The 15,111-nt window shown below is 43.6% G+C and overlaps 1 protein-coding gene across 6 annotated transcripts in view; it reads left to right on the forward strand.

Annotated features, from left to right (window-relative positions):
• Positions 1 to 15,111, forward strand: part of LPAR1 (lysophosphatidic acid receptor 1) — a 105,487-nt gene that overhangs the window by 49,367 nt on the left and 41,009 nt on the right. For 4 of the 6 annotated variants that reach the window (XM_074953503.1, XM_074953504.1, XM_074953505.1 and 1 more), the window contains exons 3-5: positions 1,568 to 2,315; positions 13,536 to 13,787; positions 14,367 to 14,848. In XM_074953503.1, coding sequence (XP_074809604.1) covers positions 1,568 to 2,315; positions 13,536 to 13,787; positions 14,367 to 14,566 — 1,200 coding nt within the window. In that variant the 3' untranslated portion in view covers positions 14,567 to 14,848. Of the gene's footprint in view, positions 1 to 1,567; positions 2,316 to 13,535; positions 13,788 to 14,366; positions 14,852 to 15,111 lie in introns of those variants that run through there. The other 2 variants (XM_074953507.1, XM_074953508.1) reach the window with 2 other exon arrangements.

Here is a 15,111-nt window from a genome sequence, read left to right on the forward strand (position 1 = left end):
CCACTCCACCCCCCAATTCTGTTTCCCAGTTGTGTGCATACTTAGTTCTAACGGGTTAGTAATACTAAAAGTACAGGTTTATACACAATGAGTAGAGCTGGCTGAAAAATTCTGAATTATTTTGAGGAGGATAAACAATTTTGTCATTAAATTTTTTATTATTATTATTTTATTTTGACCAGTTCTAATAGTGGGCCTTGTTCTCCACTCCATGATTCCCACCCATTCTTACACAGGTGAAATTCCAGTGCAGTCAGTTGAGTTCCATAGGCATAAAACTAGTGTAATAGAGCGGAGAGTCAGACACCGTGAATAAATAGAAGATTTTTTAAAACCATCTTTAAGTTGTGCTACATAGTGCCACAACAATAATATAAAAATAAGTGTATGTACCCTGGAGTTCGCCTTTTGGGAATTCCATCCTGCGTAATGATTTGGGAAGGAAATAATTTAGTTAATGAGAGAGTGCCCTTTTTTATGTTTTAAGAAAAGTTTTAAGATACTGGTAGGGTGTAGGGTTGGTTTGTTGAGCCCGTATAAGCAGTCAAAAGGCAATCCTGAAAGGAGAATGAATAGATAAAAACCATTCATCTCTAAGTTGGTTCCTGATACAGCTGTAATGTCAGGAAATCAAGAAATAAAGCTTGATGCTGTTAATATTAGTATGGCTAAAACTTTCTGAATATTCCCTGCCTCCTTCACCTCACCCCAAACTAAAAAAAGCTATCTTGGGTGATACTTTGATTTAAGGCACAGACCTGAGCAAGGAGTGATGCTTAAACTATTTAATCCCAGGTGTTGAGGGACTTGATTAGACTAAAATTGAGGGAGGGAAAATAGTGAAAATAACAGGTCTGTTGCTTTTGTTTGTGGTGTTTTTATTTATTTCATGGGCAGCGTACTGAGTACTACGAAGGATATGGAGTAGACAAGCCCTTGCACCAAGACATTTACAATCAGAGATCAGCTATTAAAGTAAGCTCATGCATTCCATGCTGGAGAGAACAGAAGGAATGGTAGGGGAAAGCCTTTACTGAATGTCACCATTGGAAAACTTGAGTGATGAGCTTGCTGAGATGCATGCTAAAAAGGAGGTGCCCTGAAAGAAGAGGAATGGTAACAGTTACCCAAGGCAGTCTAGTCTATTTTTATGTATCAGTAACATACTTAATGGTTCTTTTAATACTGTTTAAAGCTCTCACATTACATATCATGGGCAGCATTGTCTGTATTAAACTTGATTTATTTTTTAGAAGGACTGTGTATGTAGCAGGCTGTTAGAATTACTAGGCAGCTTACAGCTACCACAGAAAAAATTCTACCTCCAAAGACTGGATACAAGCAGGATGTAAGCACCTTTGGTTCCCTGTAGTCTGACTGCCAGTTCTAGCATTGTAACAACAATTGTATTGTCATCTTGGGTATGAATTTAAATATGTTGTCTGCAGAATTATTCATGTTTCCTTGCTTCAGCATGTGCCTTACTTGCAGAGGCAGGTTTGCAGTCCCTGGAATGCTGCTTTAAGTTCTGATGTCTGTTTTCTCTCTCTTTTTTTTTTTTTTTCAGTCCACAGTCATGAGTGAACCCCAGTGCTACTACAATGAAACCATTGCCTTCTTTTATAACCGGAGTGGAAAATACTTAGCCACTGAATGGAACACTGTCAGCAAGCTTGTGATGGGACTGGGTATTACCGTCTGTATCTTCATAATGCTGGCCAACCTCTTGGTTATGGTGGCTATTTATGTCAACCGCCGCTTCCACTTTCCTATTTATTACTTAATGGCCAACTTAGCTGCTGCGGACTTCTTTGCAGGGCTGGCCTACTTTTACCTAATGTTTAACACGGGACCCAACACTAGAAGATTGACTGTAAGCACCTGGCTTCTTCGCCAGGGTCTCATTGACACTAGCCTGACGGCCTCTGTAGCCAATTTGCTGGCCATTGCTATTGAGAGGCACATTACAGTCTTCCGAATGCAGCTGCATACTCGGATGAGCAACCGACGAGTGGTGGTAGTAATTGTTGTCATCTGGACTATGGCCATTGTCATGGGTGCCATACCAAGTGTCGGCTGGAACTGTATCTGTGATATCACTCACTGCTCCAATATGGCGCCACTCTATAGTGACTCTTACTTGGTCTTCTGGGCTGTTTTCAACCTGGTCACTTTTTTGGTCATGGTGGTCCTATATGCTCATATCTTTGGGTATGTCCGCCAAAGGACTATGAGAATGTCCAGACATAGTTCTGGGCCCCGCAGAAATCGGGACACCATGATGAGTCTTCTGAAGACCGTGGTCATTGTGCTTGGTGAGTGTCTACTTCAGCAAAAATGTTCCTCTCTGTTTCCCATAGCGTAAGTTAATAAAACATTTCATTAGTGCTAGAGGAGAACTGGAACATGCATGCTCAACCTTCCCATTGGCACATCATAAATTTGTGGGGGATGGGAAAGGGAGTGATGAGCGAGCGAACACCAAGTGTTCATACCAGTCTTGCAATTACCATATTTATGGCAGTGATATCTGAACCTCAATCATTCTATAATTCAACATCTGTCCTGGTAATATAATTTTTTTAAGGGGAACACTTCAGGGAGTGATGGAAAACAGGACATGGATTATAATGCTGATATGCAAAAGGCAGAAACAGTCCCTTCCCCAGGTGGAGCTTCACTTACATTTCCTGGTCCATTATACACCTCCCCAATGCAGACATATACCCTCTTTCAAAGAAACTTTATCCACCGAGAGTCTTCCTGGTGCTAGGCCTGTGTATTTGGCAGAGCTAAGCAGCTGCAGCGCAGAAGTGGCACAGAGGTAGCTGCTACTTGCTGCATGCTTTTCATCTCCCAGGTAAGTACCCGCTGTGTTTTCCCTCTCTTGTTGCTCAAGAAGTGGCGCACTCTCACAGGTGTCTGTTGCCATATTTGGAGATAGTCCAGGTAACAAATGCTTGACTTGTTTCTGTGGCACAAAACCGTTCCCTCTGTTCAGTGACTGATGTTGTCAAAAACTATTAAATCTCACCAAGTGAAGTGAAAGTGTGTCTCGCTAGGTTCAGATCTCTATTATATAATGTTCAAATGCGTGGACATCTTTGTTATATTATTAGTTACATTAACATGAATTGGTGGAAGTTTATATTTAACTGCCTACTGATTAATCTTGGAGCAAGAGGCAAGCATCTGTGCTTTAGTTTCCTCAATACAAGCAGGTAAGTGTTGGTGTGCTGACTTAGCTCACGCTTCGGTAGAGGAGCAAATGTCTGTGTGCCATAGCAAGAACAAGCTGGAAATTTACCAACAATCCATGTTACTGTATTGTCTCTTTACTTGCATCATTATCATGTTTTGCTTTTCTCTCTAGGGTAGAAAAAATTGTTTTGAGGTGGGTAAGATAAAATGGGTAAACTTTTCCCTTGATTCATGGACTGCCCTGCTCCACTCAGCACTGTTTTTAAAGCCAACCCATCCTACCTCCCTTTCGCCAAATTCAGGCAGGCAGATGAGGTTCAGAAGAAAGCTTCAGCTCTGAGCATATCTTCTGAAAGCAAATCTATGTTTTCCCTTTTGGATGAACTGCCACTCTTTCCAACTGTGTCGCAGTAAAGTACTTCCTGTCATGTAGCTGGCTGGTTAAATCCCGTAAACCAGGCAAATAGTAAGCATTTCTATCCGTGCTTTGAAATAGTAAAAAATACTGAGTAAATCTCATGTGGTAGTTAATGCCAATTATGCTTGGGATTAAGATTGTCTGTGCAGGTAAAAGTCAGGGGAAATCTCTCTCCACTCTTCTCCTTTCTCCTCGCAGTTCAACCAGTTTATGCTGAAGAGTTGAGTATCAGATACAGCCTTTCCTTAATAGTAAGGCTGAGCTGAGAACTTAAACTGAGAGACCTTCTCTCCTGGGGCATTGCTGAAAACAGTAGAAAAAACTCAGAAGGTTAATTAGTATAAATCACACTAATTTAATGTCACTGCTAGTATCTTTAAATAACAACCACCATGGCTCCTTGGTATGTTGTTCTGAATAATAATTGTTAGCATATGCAGATTGCTACATAATTTTAACAGGCTCATTGCACTTGACATTACTGATTCCGTAATAGTGCTGACATCCATTCAGTGATGCTCATATTCTCTGTATGCACTAATCTTAGGCCATGTCTACACTCGCAAGCTTACAGTGGCACAGCTGTACCAATACAGATGTGTCACTGTAAGAGCGCTTGTGTGCCTGCAGTATACTGACAGGAGGGAGCTCTCCCGTTGGCATAATAAAAACAGGCCCAACAAGCAATGGTAGCTATGTTGGTGACAGATGCTCATCTGAGCGCTTACGCCAGCAAAACTTGTGTTGCTCAGGGGAGTGTTTTTTTCACACCCCTGAGCAACAAAAGTTTTGCTGACATAAGTGCTAGTGTAGACGTGGCTGTAGTCCCATAAAACACTTCTTGAGAAGTCTTATAAAATTGCTTTCCTTAAAAAACAAGAATGAATGCGCAGGTTCCAGCACTTTACTGTTTTTGTTTTACTGTGTGGCCAACTCTTCTATGAAATGTGTGTCCTGTGCGTAACACGATATTAAGTATAGGGCACTTGAAGTAGCCTTTTAAAAATAGATTAGATGCTTACATGAAATCTATAAGGGCTGTGAATCCTCATGATCCAGGGTATTGGGCTGACTGCTAGCTGGGGTCAGGAAGGAACTCACTGTACCACTTACTGGGTGTATTTTTGCCATTAGCTATATGTTTGGGGGGCTTCTTCTGGAGTATCGGACATTGATGGCTGTGGGGACCAAGGGACTGAAGTAGGTAGACGACCAGTCTGTTCCAGTAATTTTCCTTATCTGTAGAAGCCAATTAAAAGTCAACATTCAGCAACCATAGCCACACAGTTATTATAGCTGTCACCTTTGTGGCTGTGGTTTGCAAATGCTGATTTCATAGTGATGACCACTGTAAGGATTACCGAAAAAAGTAAAAATTAGTATTTGAGGCCAACATATTCAAACTTGGGTCTCTAAAGTTACCATCAAGGCCCCAGTTCAGCAAAGAACTTAAGCATGGGCTTAAATCCCATTGGGTCTTAAGCACATATGTAAGTGCTTTACTGAATGAGGGCCTTGATTAGGTTGCATGGTTTTTATAGCCTTTGACCACCTGTACAGTCACCGGTGCTGAACCCCTCTGAAAATCAGCACACTTGCCTATGTATGAAACATGGACTTAGCTTTCCCACTTTGGCCTCCAGGTGCATTTGGACTCTGGCCTTCAGGTTTAATTTCCTCTAATTCTCAGATGAGTTATTCCTCAGTATTAAGGACAACAGTTTGTTGGCATGGTTTAATGGTGGGACAACAGTTTGTTGGCATGGATTAATGGTGATCCATCAGCCAGTGAGTGATGCCTTTCATGCAATCACTGCACAATGAATAGAGGTGGAAGTTTCTAGCTGGGCTTTCCGGTGAGACTTTCAAAGCATAGCTTTCTATATCCACACTATATTATTCGCCAGTATGGATCTCAGTAAGAAATCAGACTGTTGGGGGGGGAGGGGAGCCAGAGAAGGTGCGGGGGGTAACATAATCTTGACTTCTAGAGGCCTGCTTTTAGGTCTGGTTGAAAATGTTCATGGTGAGCAAAATGAGCTTGATTTCAGTTATAGCAGCTTCTAAATGTCTTTCTGTATAGCAAACTGACCGCACAAGTACACTGTAGGGAAACTGTGCTGGGATTGGTTTCCCAGCCATGGGATAAGATATATTTTCAGACCCGTGTGGAAAAGCTCATGGAATGTTTATCTCTATTCTACTTGGCTCTTTCCAAATCAGCTTTCTCTTTCTGCGTCAGTACATTACCCAGAAGAGGAGAAGTTGGGCTTTCTTGGTGGTCTAGCTGTCAATGCAATGTAGTGCATTAAAGTCTGAGGCAAAGCTCAGCCCCTCTACAGAGAGAGGGGAAAGGAAGTGCCTTGGTTTTATTCTCAAAAGATCTTCTCCCCTGAAATTCCCTGCAGCTGACTCAAGAATGCAGTTAGTGCGTGCTAGTCCTCTAGAACTGGAAGGCCGGGTTTGCTCAGCACAGAGCTGCTTTGGTGCAGTGTGGGGAGGGTAAGGTGAGGATCAGAATGAAAAATGAGTGGGGGGGGAAAGGGGCTCTAGAGGAATCCTCAAATATAAATCAACAAACACTGCAAAGAAATGTAATGTTGATCTTATTTTATAGTTCTCTGAATCCATAAATATCCTCCCCATAAGTCAGTCAACAAGGGGTTCTTTCAATTGATTTCTAAACTTACATAAACTGGTCTTTCTGAAGTTAGCCCATGAGCGTAGAATTCTTTTCCATCCTTCCTTACTGCAGTTTCAAGGGGAGGCGGATAAACAAAAGAACTTCTTGTTTATCAGCCCCAGTAAATGCCTAACAGTGTCTGCCATCCCCACATCTCATTGCCTTGCTCCAAGCGGACAGCCACCCAAGAGGGAAAAGAATCCTCTTCTGATGGCTATGCTGTCAACATGTGTGGGGTGGAATCCAATTGAGTTGCATAAGAGGACTCATTGTTTCCCCAATGACTAAGAGGACTTGAAGCTCTGGCTGGAGCGGTCGGGAGCCGGCACACTGCGTCATCCCACAGAACTGCTAGGGTGTTGAATCCTGGGACTGAGTCAAAGCAGAAACTAGATTTTTTTTTTCTTTTTTTGCTTTTCATGCCCGTTTGTTTTCCCCTTGAGTAAAATATTTTAAACAGAAGGAAGTGATTTCATAGTTGAGGCCTTTCTTTTAACAAGGCCTCTTTGGTAATCTGTAATATAACAAGAACATAAAGCTCTTTCTCCATAACATGCCTTTTTGCTCTGCTTATGCAGAATTGATTCATATAACAAACACAGACGTAAAGCAGGGTCTCAGTTAGGCTGAGACTCAAACCATACCGACAGCATTTCATAATTGCAGTGTTATATTAAAGTAGAAAAGGGAATTTGCAGAAAGAACCGAACTGATACAATAAGCTTAAAACATGCAGCTTTTCCCTTTTGTTGCTTATCTTCGAACGCTCTTTGAGGATGAAGTTAAACCAGTTTTCCTATTGGGTTTTTAGTTAAGTTGTTATCTGAATCTTCTTCACTAGCCAGATGCAGGGCTGGAAACATTCACTGCTATATGAGGAAGACGGGTATTAAAGCTCTGAACCAGGACTCCAGAGATCTAAGTTCAAATCCGAGCATCATCTTAGACTACAGTACTTGTGTGACTTTGGAAAAAGTACTTACCGCCAGATTTTTTTTAATGCTATTTAGGTGTCTAGGTACACAGATAAGTTGCGAGTGGAATTCCTAAAAGCACTTGCGGTATATCTGCATATTTAGATGGCTAAAGACATTTAAAAATCTGGCCCTTAATCTCTGTTTCTCAGTTTCCTATCTGTAACATGGGGATACACACAGGGTAAGCAAAAAAGTGTCTTATCTATTTCAAATATTAGCTGTTCATGGCAGGGACTGTCTGTCTCTCATAGCCTCTATGGCAGGGGTTCTCAAACTTCATCTCAACGCGACCCCCTTCTGACAACAAAAATCACTGCACGACCCCAGGAGGTGGGACCAAAGCCTGAGCCTGCCCAAGCCCCGCTGTCCTGGTCGGGGAGGAAGAAATGAAGCCTGAGCCTTGCCACCCCGGGGCAGGGGGTGTGAAGTTGAAGCCTGAGGGCTTCAGCCCCAGGCAGGGGGCCTGGAATGTGAGCCCCATTGCCCAGGGCTGAAGCCTGATACCCGCTGCCCAGGGCCGAAGCCCTTGGACTTCGATCCCGGGTGGTGGGGCTTGGGATTTGGCTTTGGGCACAGGCAGGGGGGCTTGGGCCCTGGGCCCCAGCAAATCTAATGCCAGCCTTGGCAACCCCATTAAAACGGGGTCACTACCTACTTTGGGGTCCCAACCCACAGTTTGAGAACGCTGCTCTATGGTAATACAAATGAACAAATAGTGAGGGTCATTCATGGCGCACATTATAGTGTGCAGCCTCATTAGAGGCTATCCGTACTGCACTGTGGTATTGGTACTGTGCTTCCATAGGAGGGAGTCAGTGGGGCTACTCAAAAGAGCAACTACAGCCAGTAGTCAGAGTTTGCAGAACTGGGCTCTTGTGTCTGTCATTGAAATTATAGTAACAACTCCTCCCAATTAAATGATAGAAATGTGACAAAGTTGCATATAACAGAGCCACAGGTTTATTCCTTCCTTTTTTAGCCTCCCTCCCTGCACATTGTCAATATTATTTTACCAGAATTAGTTATGTATATTGACTTTAACTCCGTAGCTGCCTTCTGTGACCTAGGTGGAGCAAGCAATGAATTCCTGATTGCTTGCACCTAGACTTCCTTGGGAACTGGAAAACCCGCACAATTTGTTTTCCCTGAAATGTAAGGGCACTGGCAGTGTGTGAGAGTGATCAGTTTAGTTTAACCTGCAAGACTTTGAAATAGAGGTGGACGCAGGATTATAATGAATTTTAGTTGTTAACCATTTTGCCATAAAAGAGTGTCACTTTCTTTAAAGGCCACCCCCACCATTGCCATGGAGAGATAAATGTGATGGAAACATCTGAAAGTTCAGGGTAAACTTCTGGAAGGGTAGAACTGCTTGTTGAGGGGAGTGTTTTTCCTGCCACAGTTATGATTTGCACAAGAGACTTTAATTCTTTTTACTGACTCTGAAACTCTTTCACAAGCAGGGTACCAAACTGAAATGAAATGTGGCAGACAATAACTAAGGTAATATAGTGAGCTCTTATGAACTGAATTAATCCTCCGGGCTGGGGGTAATTTTCATTTTGCTTGGTTAAAGGAATGTAGCAGGAAGTCACCTACTTCTCGACATATGCAGTTGGTTACAGCAAATTCCACTGTGTTATCAGTAACTTGTCCCTAACCAGGTGATTGATTGATTTTTGACATGCAGTTGTTACATGGTAGGATGAAAACCAGCCAATACTGTGGAGACTGACTTGTTTAAAAGATGTTTTCAATATGTATGTTGTCTGTCTGTTGTAACTGACATATAGTGCACCTCACAAGTGTGTCCGCCCATCTTTGTCATGCATTAGAGAGGTTTGTTGTTTAAATATAAAGCAACCCCCATATCATTTAGCAGTTTTAATGAGCTAATTCCCCATACTGGCATATAGACACAGCTCATATGATGGTGAATGCTTACATTTCATGAATGTCTATTACTTCCTCAAATCTAAAGGCCGCTGACCTAACTTTTTATTAGCTGGATTTCATCAGCTCTCAGGTGAGTGGACTCAGGGACTGAGGTGAAGGCAAGATTGTCTAGGCAGAGCTTGGATGTGGCTTTACTTAAACTCTGGCAGACCTTCCCTGCCAATAGACCATTATTTCTATGGTCGAAAGCAAACACTACTTTGTAGCGGTGCGACACGTCAGTATCAGGATCTTTTAGTAGAGCAGGGATTTAACTTGGCATCTGTGGTTAATTGTGGCACCCTGTTGACTGGAAACTCATGGTTTCATCTGTTCATCCTGGTCCTGTAGAGTTTGTCAACACACAGTGCACTGAAGCCTTAATATAATTTTCCCTGAGATCATTCTTCTGACTGAGGTGGCGCGTGACCAGGATTCATCATTGAATATGGTCCACTGGTTGGATCATTAGCTTCCCTGGCTTGAGCCAGGTGCTGCTGGAGGGTGCGACCTGGGTGCTGATCTGTGTCCCCCAGGAGAACATTGAAAATGCGTATCTCTTCTTAACTTTAAAGCACTGTTCTATTTAGGAGGCATGGCCTGATTTGGAGGGTTGTTAGGGGTTTTCTTTTAATGTTGACAGAGAAGGCAGTTGTGGTGTTGGTGGGGGGCTCTGCTTCCCACAACCACTCTGCAAAGGGCACCTTTAAGAACCGGGGGGCTCCTGGAATTGGGAAGCACAGTAGAATCTCTTCAATGTGAGGGGCTTGTTCATCCTTCGCCAACCCTGCACGGTAATGCTGTTTGTGTGTTGATTCAGGCCTAAAGGGAAAACAAGTTCTGTAAACTCAGGAATTGGCATCGGGAATCGGAGTCTGGCCATCAATGACTTTCTGTTCTAAAACAGGAGAAGCAGTATTTGGTCTCCTGGTGTTTTTAGATAGGTATATTTTAAAAGCACATAGACTGTGAATTTAGCCCGCGGTCGAGTAAACTGGGAAGTTGCAGCTGATGATCTATAGACGAAATTGATCATATCTAATGTATTTCATAGGATTAAATTCTCTTACTACACTGTACGTATTTATTCATGAAGAAACAATGAGTTTGTAACATACTGTAAAATCATTAGTTATAAATGATGGATATGGTACATGTCTGATAACTATTATATTATACCATCAAAGATACGATTTGAATGAAAAATTGAAATCAAATTTGGTACCTTAAGGATTTCTGCATTTTAAATATGTTTGAGAGAGGTCTGATTTTTGTTTTTACTGTGTGTTTTTGTGTTCGATGTCATTTGCGTTGGGGTTTTTTGATGATTTCACGTAAGGACTTTCAGAGCAATTGTGACTTAATACTAACACACGTCCAAAGCTCTGATTGGAGGAAATAGCTGCTATAGTTCTTTTTTTAAAGATGATCTATACTGCTAGTTTTATAATGCAGCCCTTTTTTGCATGTCCCCTGCGTAAAATGTTAGGTATTGTTAGATAAAAGGTTGAGTACAATCAGTTTGTGAGAATGATAGACGAGGAAAATCCAGCTACGCTATACCTTTGCCATGTAGTTTGCCATACATGTCTTGAATTTTTGTCATTACTGTCATCATGGAAAGAGTAGGCAGATAATTTACCAGCCCAGGCATAAAATCTTTCCTGATTTTTTTTCCTGTTTAATCTATCTTGACTATTGTACTAACTGGTTTAGACCCAGTTATAATACATAGGAAATTTAAAAAATGTGTTATGCAATTGATAAGTCAGTTCTTGCATCAGCAAACTATAGGTCCAGATTCTCATCTGTAAATCTAGATAGCTGCATTCAAGTCAGTGAAGTTATTCAGACTTGCATGACCTGAGGATCTGGCCCAAAATCTGTAAATCCTTACCAGAAAAATAACCTTAGTTTTGAAAGTCATTTAGTGATTTGGTTTTGGTTTGAGAAAAAACACTGTTTTTGCATGCACTCTTTTCATAAAGAATCTCTCTGAATTTGACTCAATTGGCACTCCTAATGGAATTTATTTTCTTGCAACTCATTATCGTTTATCTCTTATTCGCCATGAAATCAGCTTTATCATAACTAGTTTAATACTTGTTTGGTTGTCAAGGATGATACTTTAATAAAAATGAATTCTACTGGTCTACTTGATCGTCAAAATAATGGAGATTGACATATTGGACACTGTTGGCATATGTCTGACTCGAGGCTTCTCAACAGTTTTGTTTTCCAAAAACAAACCAATGCTCGCGCACATAGCTGAAGCGACTGTAATTTGAACTTTGAGTTTAGAAAATGCTGTGGTAAGTCCTTCCTGTGAACTCTACTTCTGGTTTGATGTTCGGACAGTTTAAAACTAAAGATATTTCTTTCTTTCCCTACTGCCCCTCCCAGTGAAATCTACTACATCCACAAGTAATACTGATGCATCTTCAGTAAACAGCTTTTCTCTAAAATATTTTAAATTTCCTTGTTGAATTCATGGCTTCGCCCTGGGAGAAACCATCTGGAAGTTTGGCTCCTTTGACTTAATAGGCCCTGGTCTACACTAGGACTTTAGGTCGAATTTAGCAGCATTAAATCGATGTAAACCTGCACCCGTCCACACGATGAAGCCCTTTATTTCGACTTAAAGGGCTCTTAAAATCGATTTCCTTACTCCACCCCTGACAAGGGGATTAGCGCTTAAATCGACCTTGCCGGGTCGAATTTGGGGTACTGTGGACACAATTCGACGGTATTGGCCTCCGGGAGCTATCCCAGAGTGCTCCATTTTGACCGCTCTGGACAGCACTCTCAACTCAGATGCACTGGCCAGGTAGACAGGAAAAGAACCGCGAACGTTTGAATCTCATTTCCTGTTTGGCCAGCGTGGCAAGCTGCAGGTGACCATGCAGAGCTCATCAGCAGAGGTGACCATGATGGAGTCTCAGAATCGCAAAAGAGCTCCAGCATGGACCGAACGGGAGGTACGGGATCTGATCGCTGTATGGGGAGAGGAATCCGTGCTATCAGAACTCCGTTCCAGTTTTCGAAATGCCAAAACCTTTGTCAAGATCTCCCAGGGCATGAAGGACAGAGGCCATAACAGGGACCCGAAGCAGTGCCGCGTGAAACTGAAGGAGCTGAGGCAAGCCTACCAGAAAACCAGAGAGGCGAACGGCCGCTCCGGGTCAGAGCCCCAAACATGCCGCTTCTATGATGAGCTGCATGCCCACTATACCCACTATAAGGTGGGTAGAAAGCTGGCTAGATTGTCGGGCTCAACGGGTAGTGATAAATGGCTCCATGTCTAGTTGGCAGCCGGTGTCAAGTGGAGTGCCCCAGGGGTCGGTCCTGGGGCCGGTTTTGTTCAATATCTTCATAAATGATCTGGAGGATGGTGTGGATTGCACTCTCAGCAAATTTGCAGATGATACTAAACTGGGAGGAGTGGTAGATACGCTGGAGGGGAGGGATAGGATACAGAAGGACCTAGACAAATTGGAGGATTGGGCCAAAAGAAATCTGATGAGGTTCAATAAGGATAAGTGCAGGGTCCTGCACTTAGGATGGAAGAATCCAATGCACCGCTACAGACTAGGGACCGAATGGCTAGGCAGCAGTTCTGCGGAAAAGGACCTAGGGGTGACAGTGGACGAGAAGCTGGATATGAGTCAACAGTGTGCCCTTGTTGCCAAGAAGGCCAATGGCATTTTGGGATGTATAAGTAGGGGCATAGCGAGCAGATCGAGGGACGTGATCGTTCCCCTCTCTTCAACATTGGCGAGGCCTCATCTGGAGTATTGTGTCCAGTTTTGGGCCCCACACTACAGGAAGGATGTGGAAAAATTGGAAAAAGTCCAGCGAAGGGCAACAAAAATGATTAGGGGTCTAGAGCACATGACTTATGAGGAGAGGCTGAGGGAGCTGGGATTGTTTAGTCTGCAGAAGAGAAGAATGAGGGGGGATTTGATAGCTGCTTTCAACTACCTGAAAGGGGGTTCCAAAGAGGATGGCTCTAGACTGTTCTCAATGGTAGCAGATGACAGAACGAGGAGTAATGGTCTCAAGTTGCAATGGGGGAGGTTTAGATTGGATATTAGGAAAAACTTTTTCACTAAGAGGGTGGTGAAACACTGGAATGCGTTACCTAGGGAGGTGGTAGAATCTCCTTCCTTAGAGGTTTTTAAGGTCAGGCTTGACAAAGCCCTGGCTGGGATGATTTAACTGGGAATTGGTCCTGCTTCGAGCAGGGGGTTGGACTAGATGACCTTCTGGGGTCCCTTCCAACCCTGATATTCTATGATTCTATGATTCTATGCCATTTTAGGGGGTTCAGCCACCACTACCCCAGCCATGTTGTTTGACTCCTTCAATGGAGATGGAGGCAATACGGAAGCAGGTTTTGGGGACGAAGAAGATGATGATGAGGAGGAGGTTGTAGATAGCTCACAGCAAGCAAGCGGAGAAACCGGTTTTCCCGACAGCCAGGAACTGTTTCTCACCCTGGACCTGGAGCCAGTACCCCCTGAACCCACCCAAGGCTGCCTCCTGGACCCAGCAGGCGGAGAAGGGACCTCCGGTGAGTGTACCTTTTAAAATACTATACATGGTTTAAAAGCAAGCATGTGAAAGGATTACTCTGCCCTGGCATTCGCGGCTCTCCTGGATATACTCCCAAAGCCTTTGCAAAAGGTTTCTGGGGAGGGCAGACTTATTGCGTCCTTCATGGTAGGACACTATACCACTCCAGGCCAGTAACACGTACTCGGGAATCATTGTACAACAAAGCATTGCAGTGTATGTTTGCTGGCGTTCAAGCAACATCCGTTCGTGTGTTATCCTCAGGAGAGTGAGATATAATCCATGGTCACCTGGTTGAAATAGGGTGCTTTTCTTCAGGGGACACTCAGAGGAGCCCATTCCTGCTGGGCTGTTTGCCTGCGGCTGAACAGAAATGTTCCCCGCTGTTAGCCACAGGGAGGGGGGAGGGTTGAGGGGGTAGCCACGCGGTGGGGGGAGGCAAAATGCGACCTTGTAACGAAAGCACATGTGCTATGTATGTAATGTTAACAGCAAGCTTTACCCTGAAAGAGTGTAGCCAGTGTTTTATAAAATGTGTCTTTTTAAATACCGCTGTCCCTTTTCTTTTCTCCACCAGCTGCATGTGTTTCAATGATCACAGGATCTTCTCCTTCCCAGAGGCTAGTGAAGATTAGAAAGAAAAAAAAACGCACTCGAGATGAAATGTTCTCCGAGCTCATGCTGTCCTCCCACACTGACAGAGCACAGACGAATGCGTGGAGGCAAATAATGTCAGACTGCAGGAAAGCACAAAATGACCAGGAGGAGAGGTGGTGAGCTGAAGAGAGTAAGTGGTGGGCTGAAGAGAGTAAGTGGCGGGCTGAAGAGAGGGCTGAAGCTCGAATGTGGCGACAGCGTGATGAGAGGAGGCAGGATTCAATGCTGAGGCTGCTGGAGGACCAAACCAGTATGCTCCAGTGTATGGTTGAGCTGCAGCAAAGGCAGCTGGAGCACAGACTGCCACTACAGCCCCTGTGTAACCAACCGCCCTCCTCCCCAAGTTCCATAGCCTCCACACCCAGACGCCCAAGAACGCGGTGGGGTGGCCACCGGCCAACCAGCCACTCCACCACAGAGGATAGCCTTCTTTTTTTGGGGCAGTCATTCAATAAATTTTAAAGTTGTAAACTTTTAAAGTGCTGTGTGGCATTTTCCTTCCCTCCTCCACCACCCCTCCTGGGCTACCTTGGTAGTCATCCCCCTATTTGTGTGATGAATGAATAAAGAATGCATGAATGTGAAGCAACAATGACTTTATTGCCTCTGCAAGAGGTGATCAAAGGGAGGAGGGGAGGGTGGTTAGCTTACAAGGAAGTAGAGTG

Source organism: Natator depressus, chromosome 5, assembly GCF_965152275.1.
Source record: "Natator depressus isolate rNatDep1 chromosome 5, rNatDep2.hap1, whole genome shotgun sequence".
Lineage (NCBI taxonomy): Eukaryota > Metazoa > Chordata > Testudines > Cheloniidae > Natator > Natator depressus.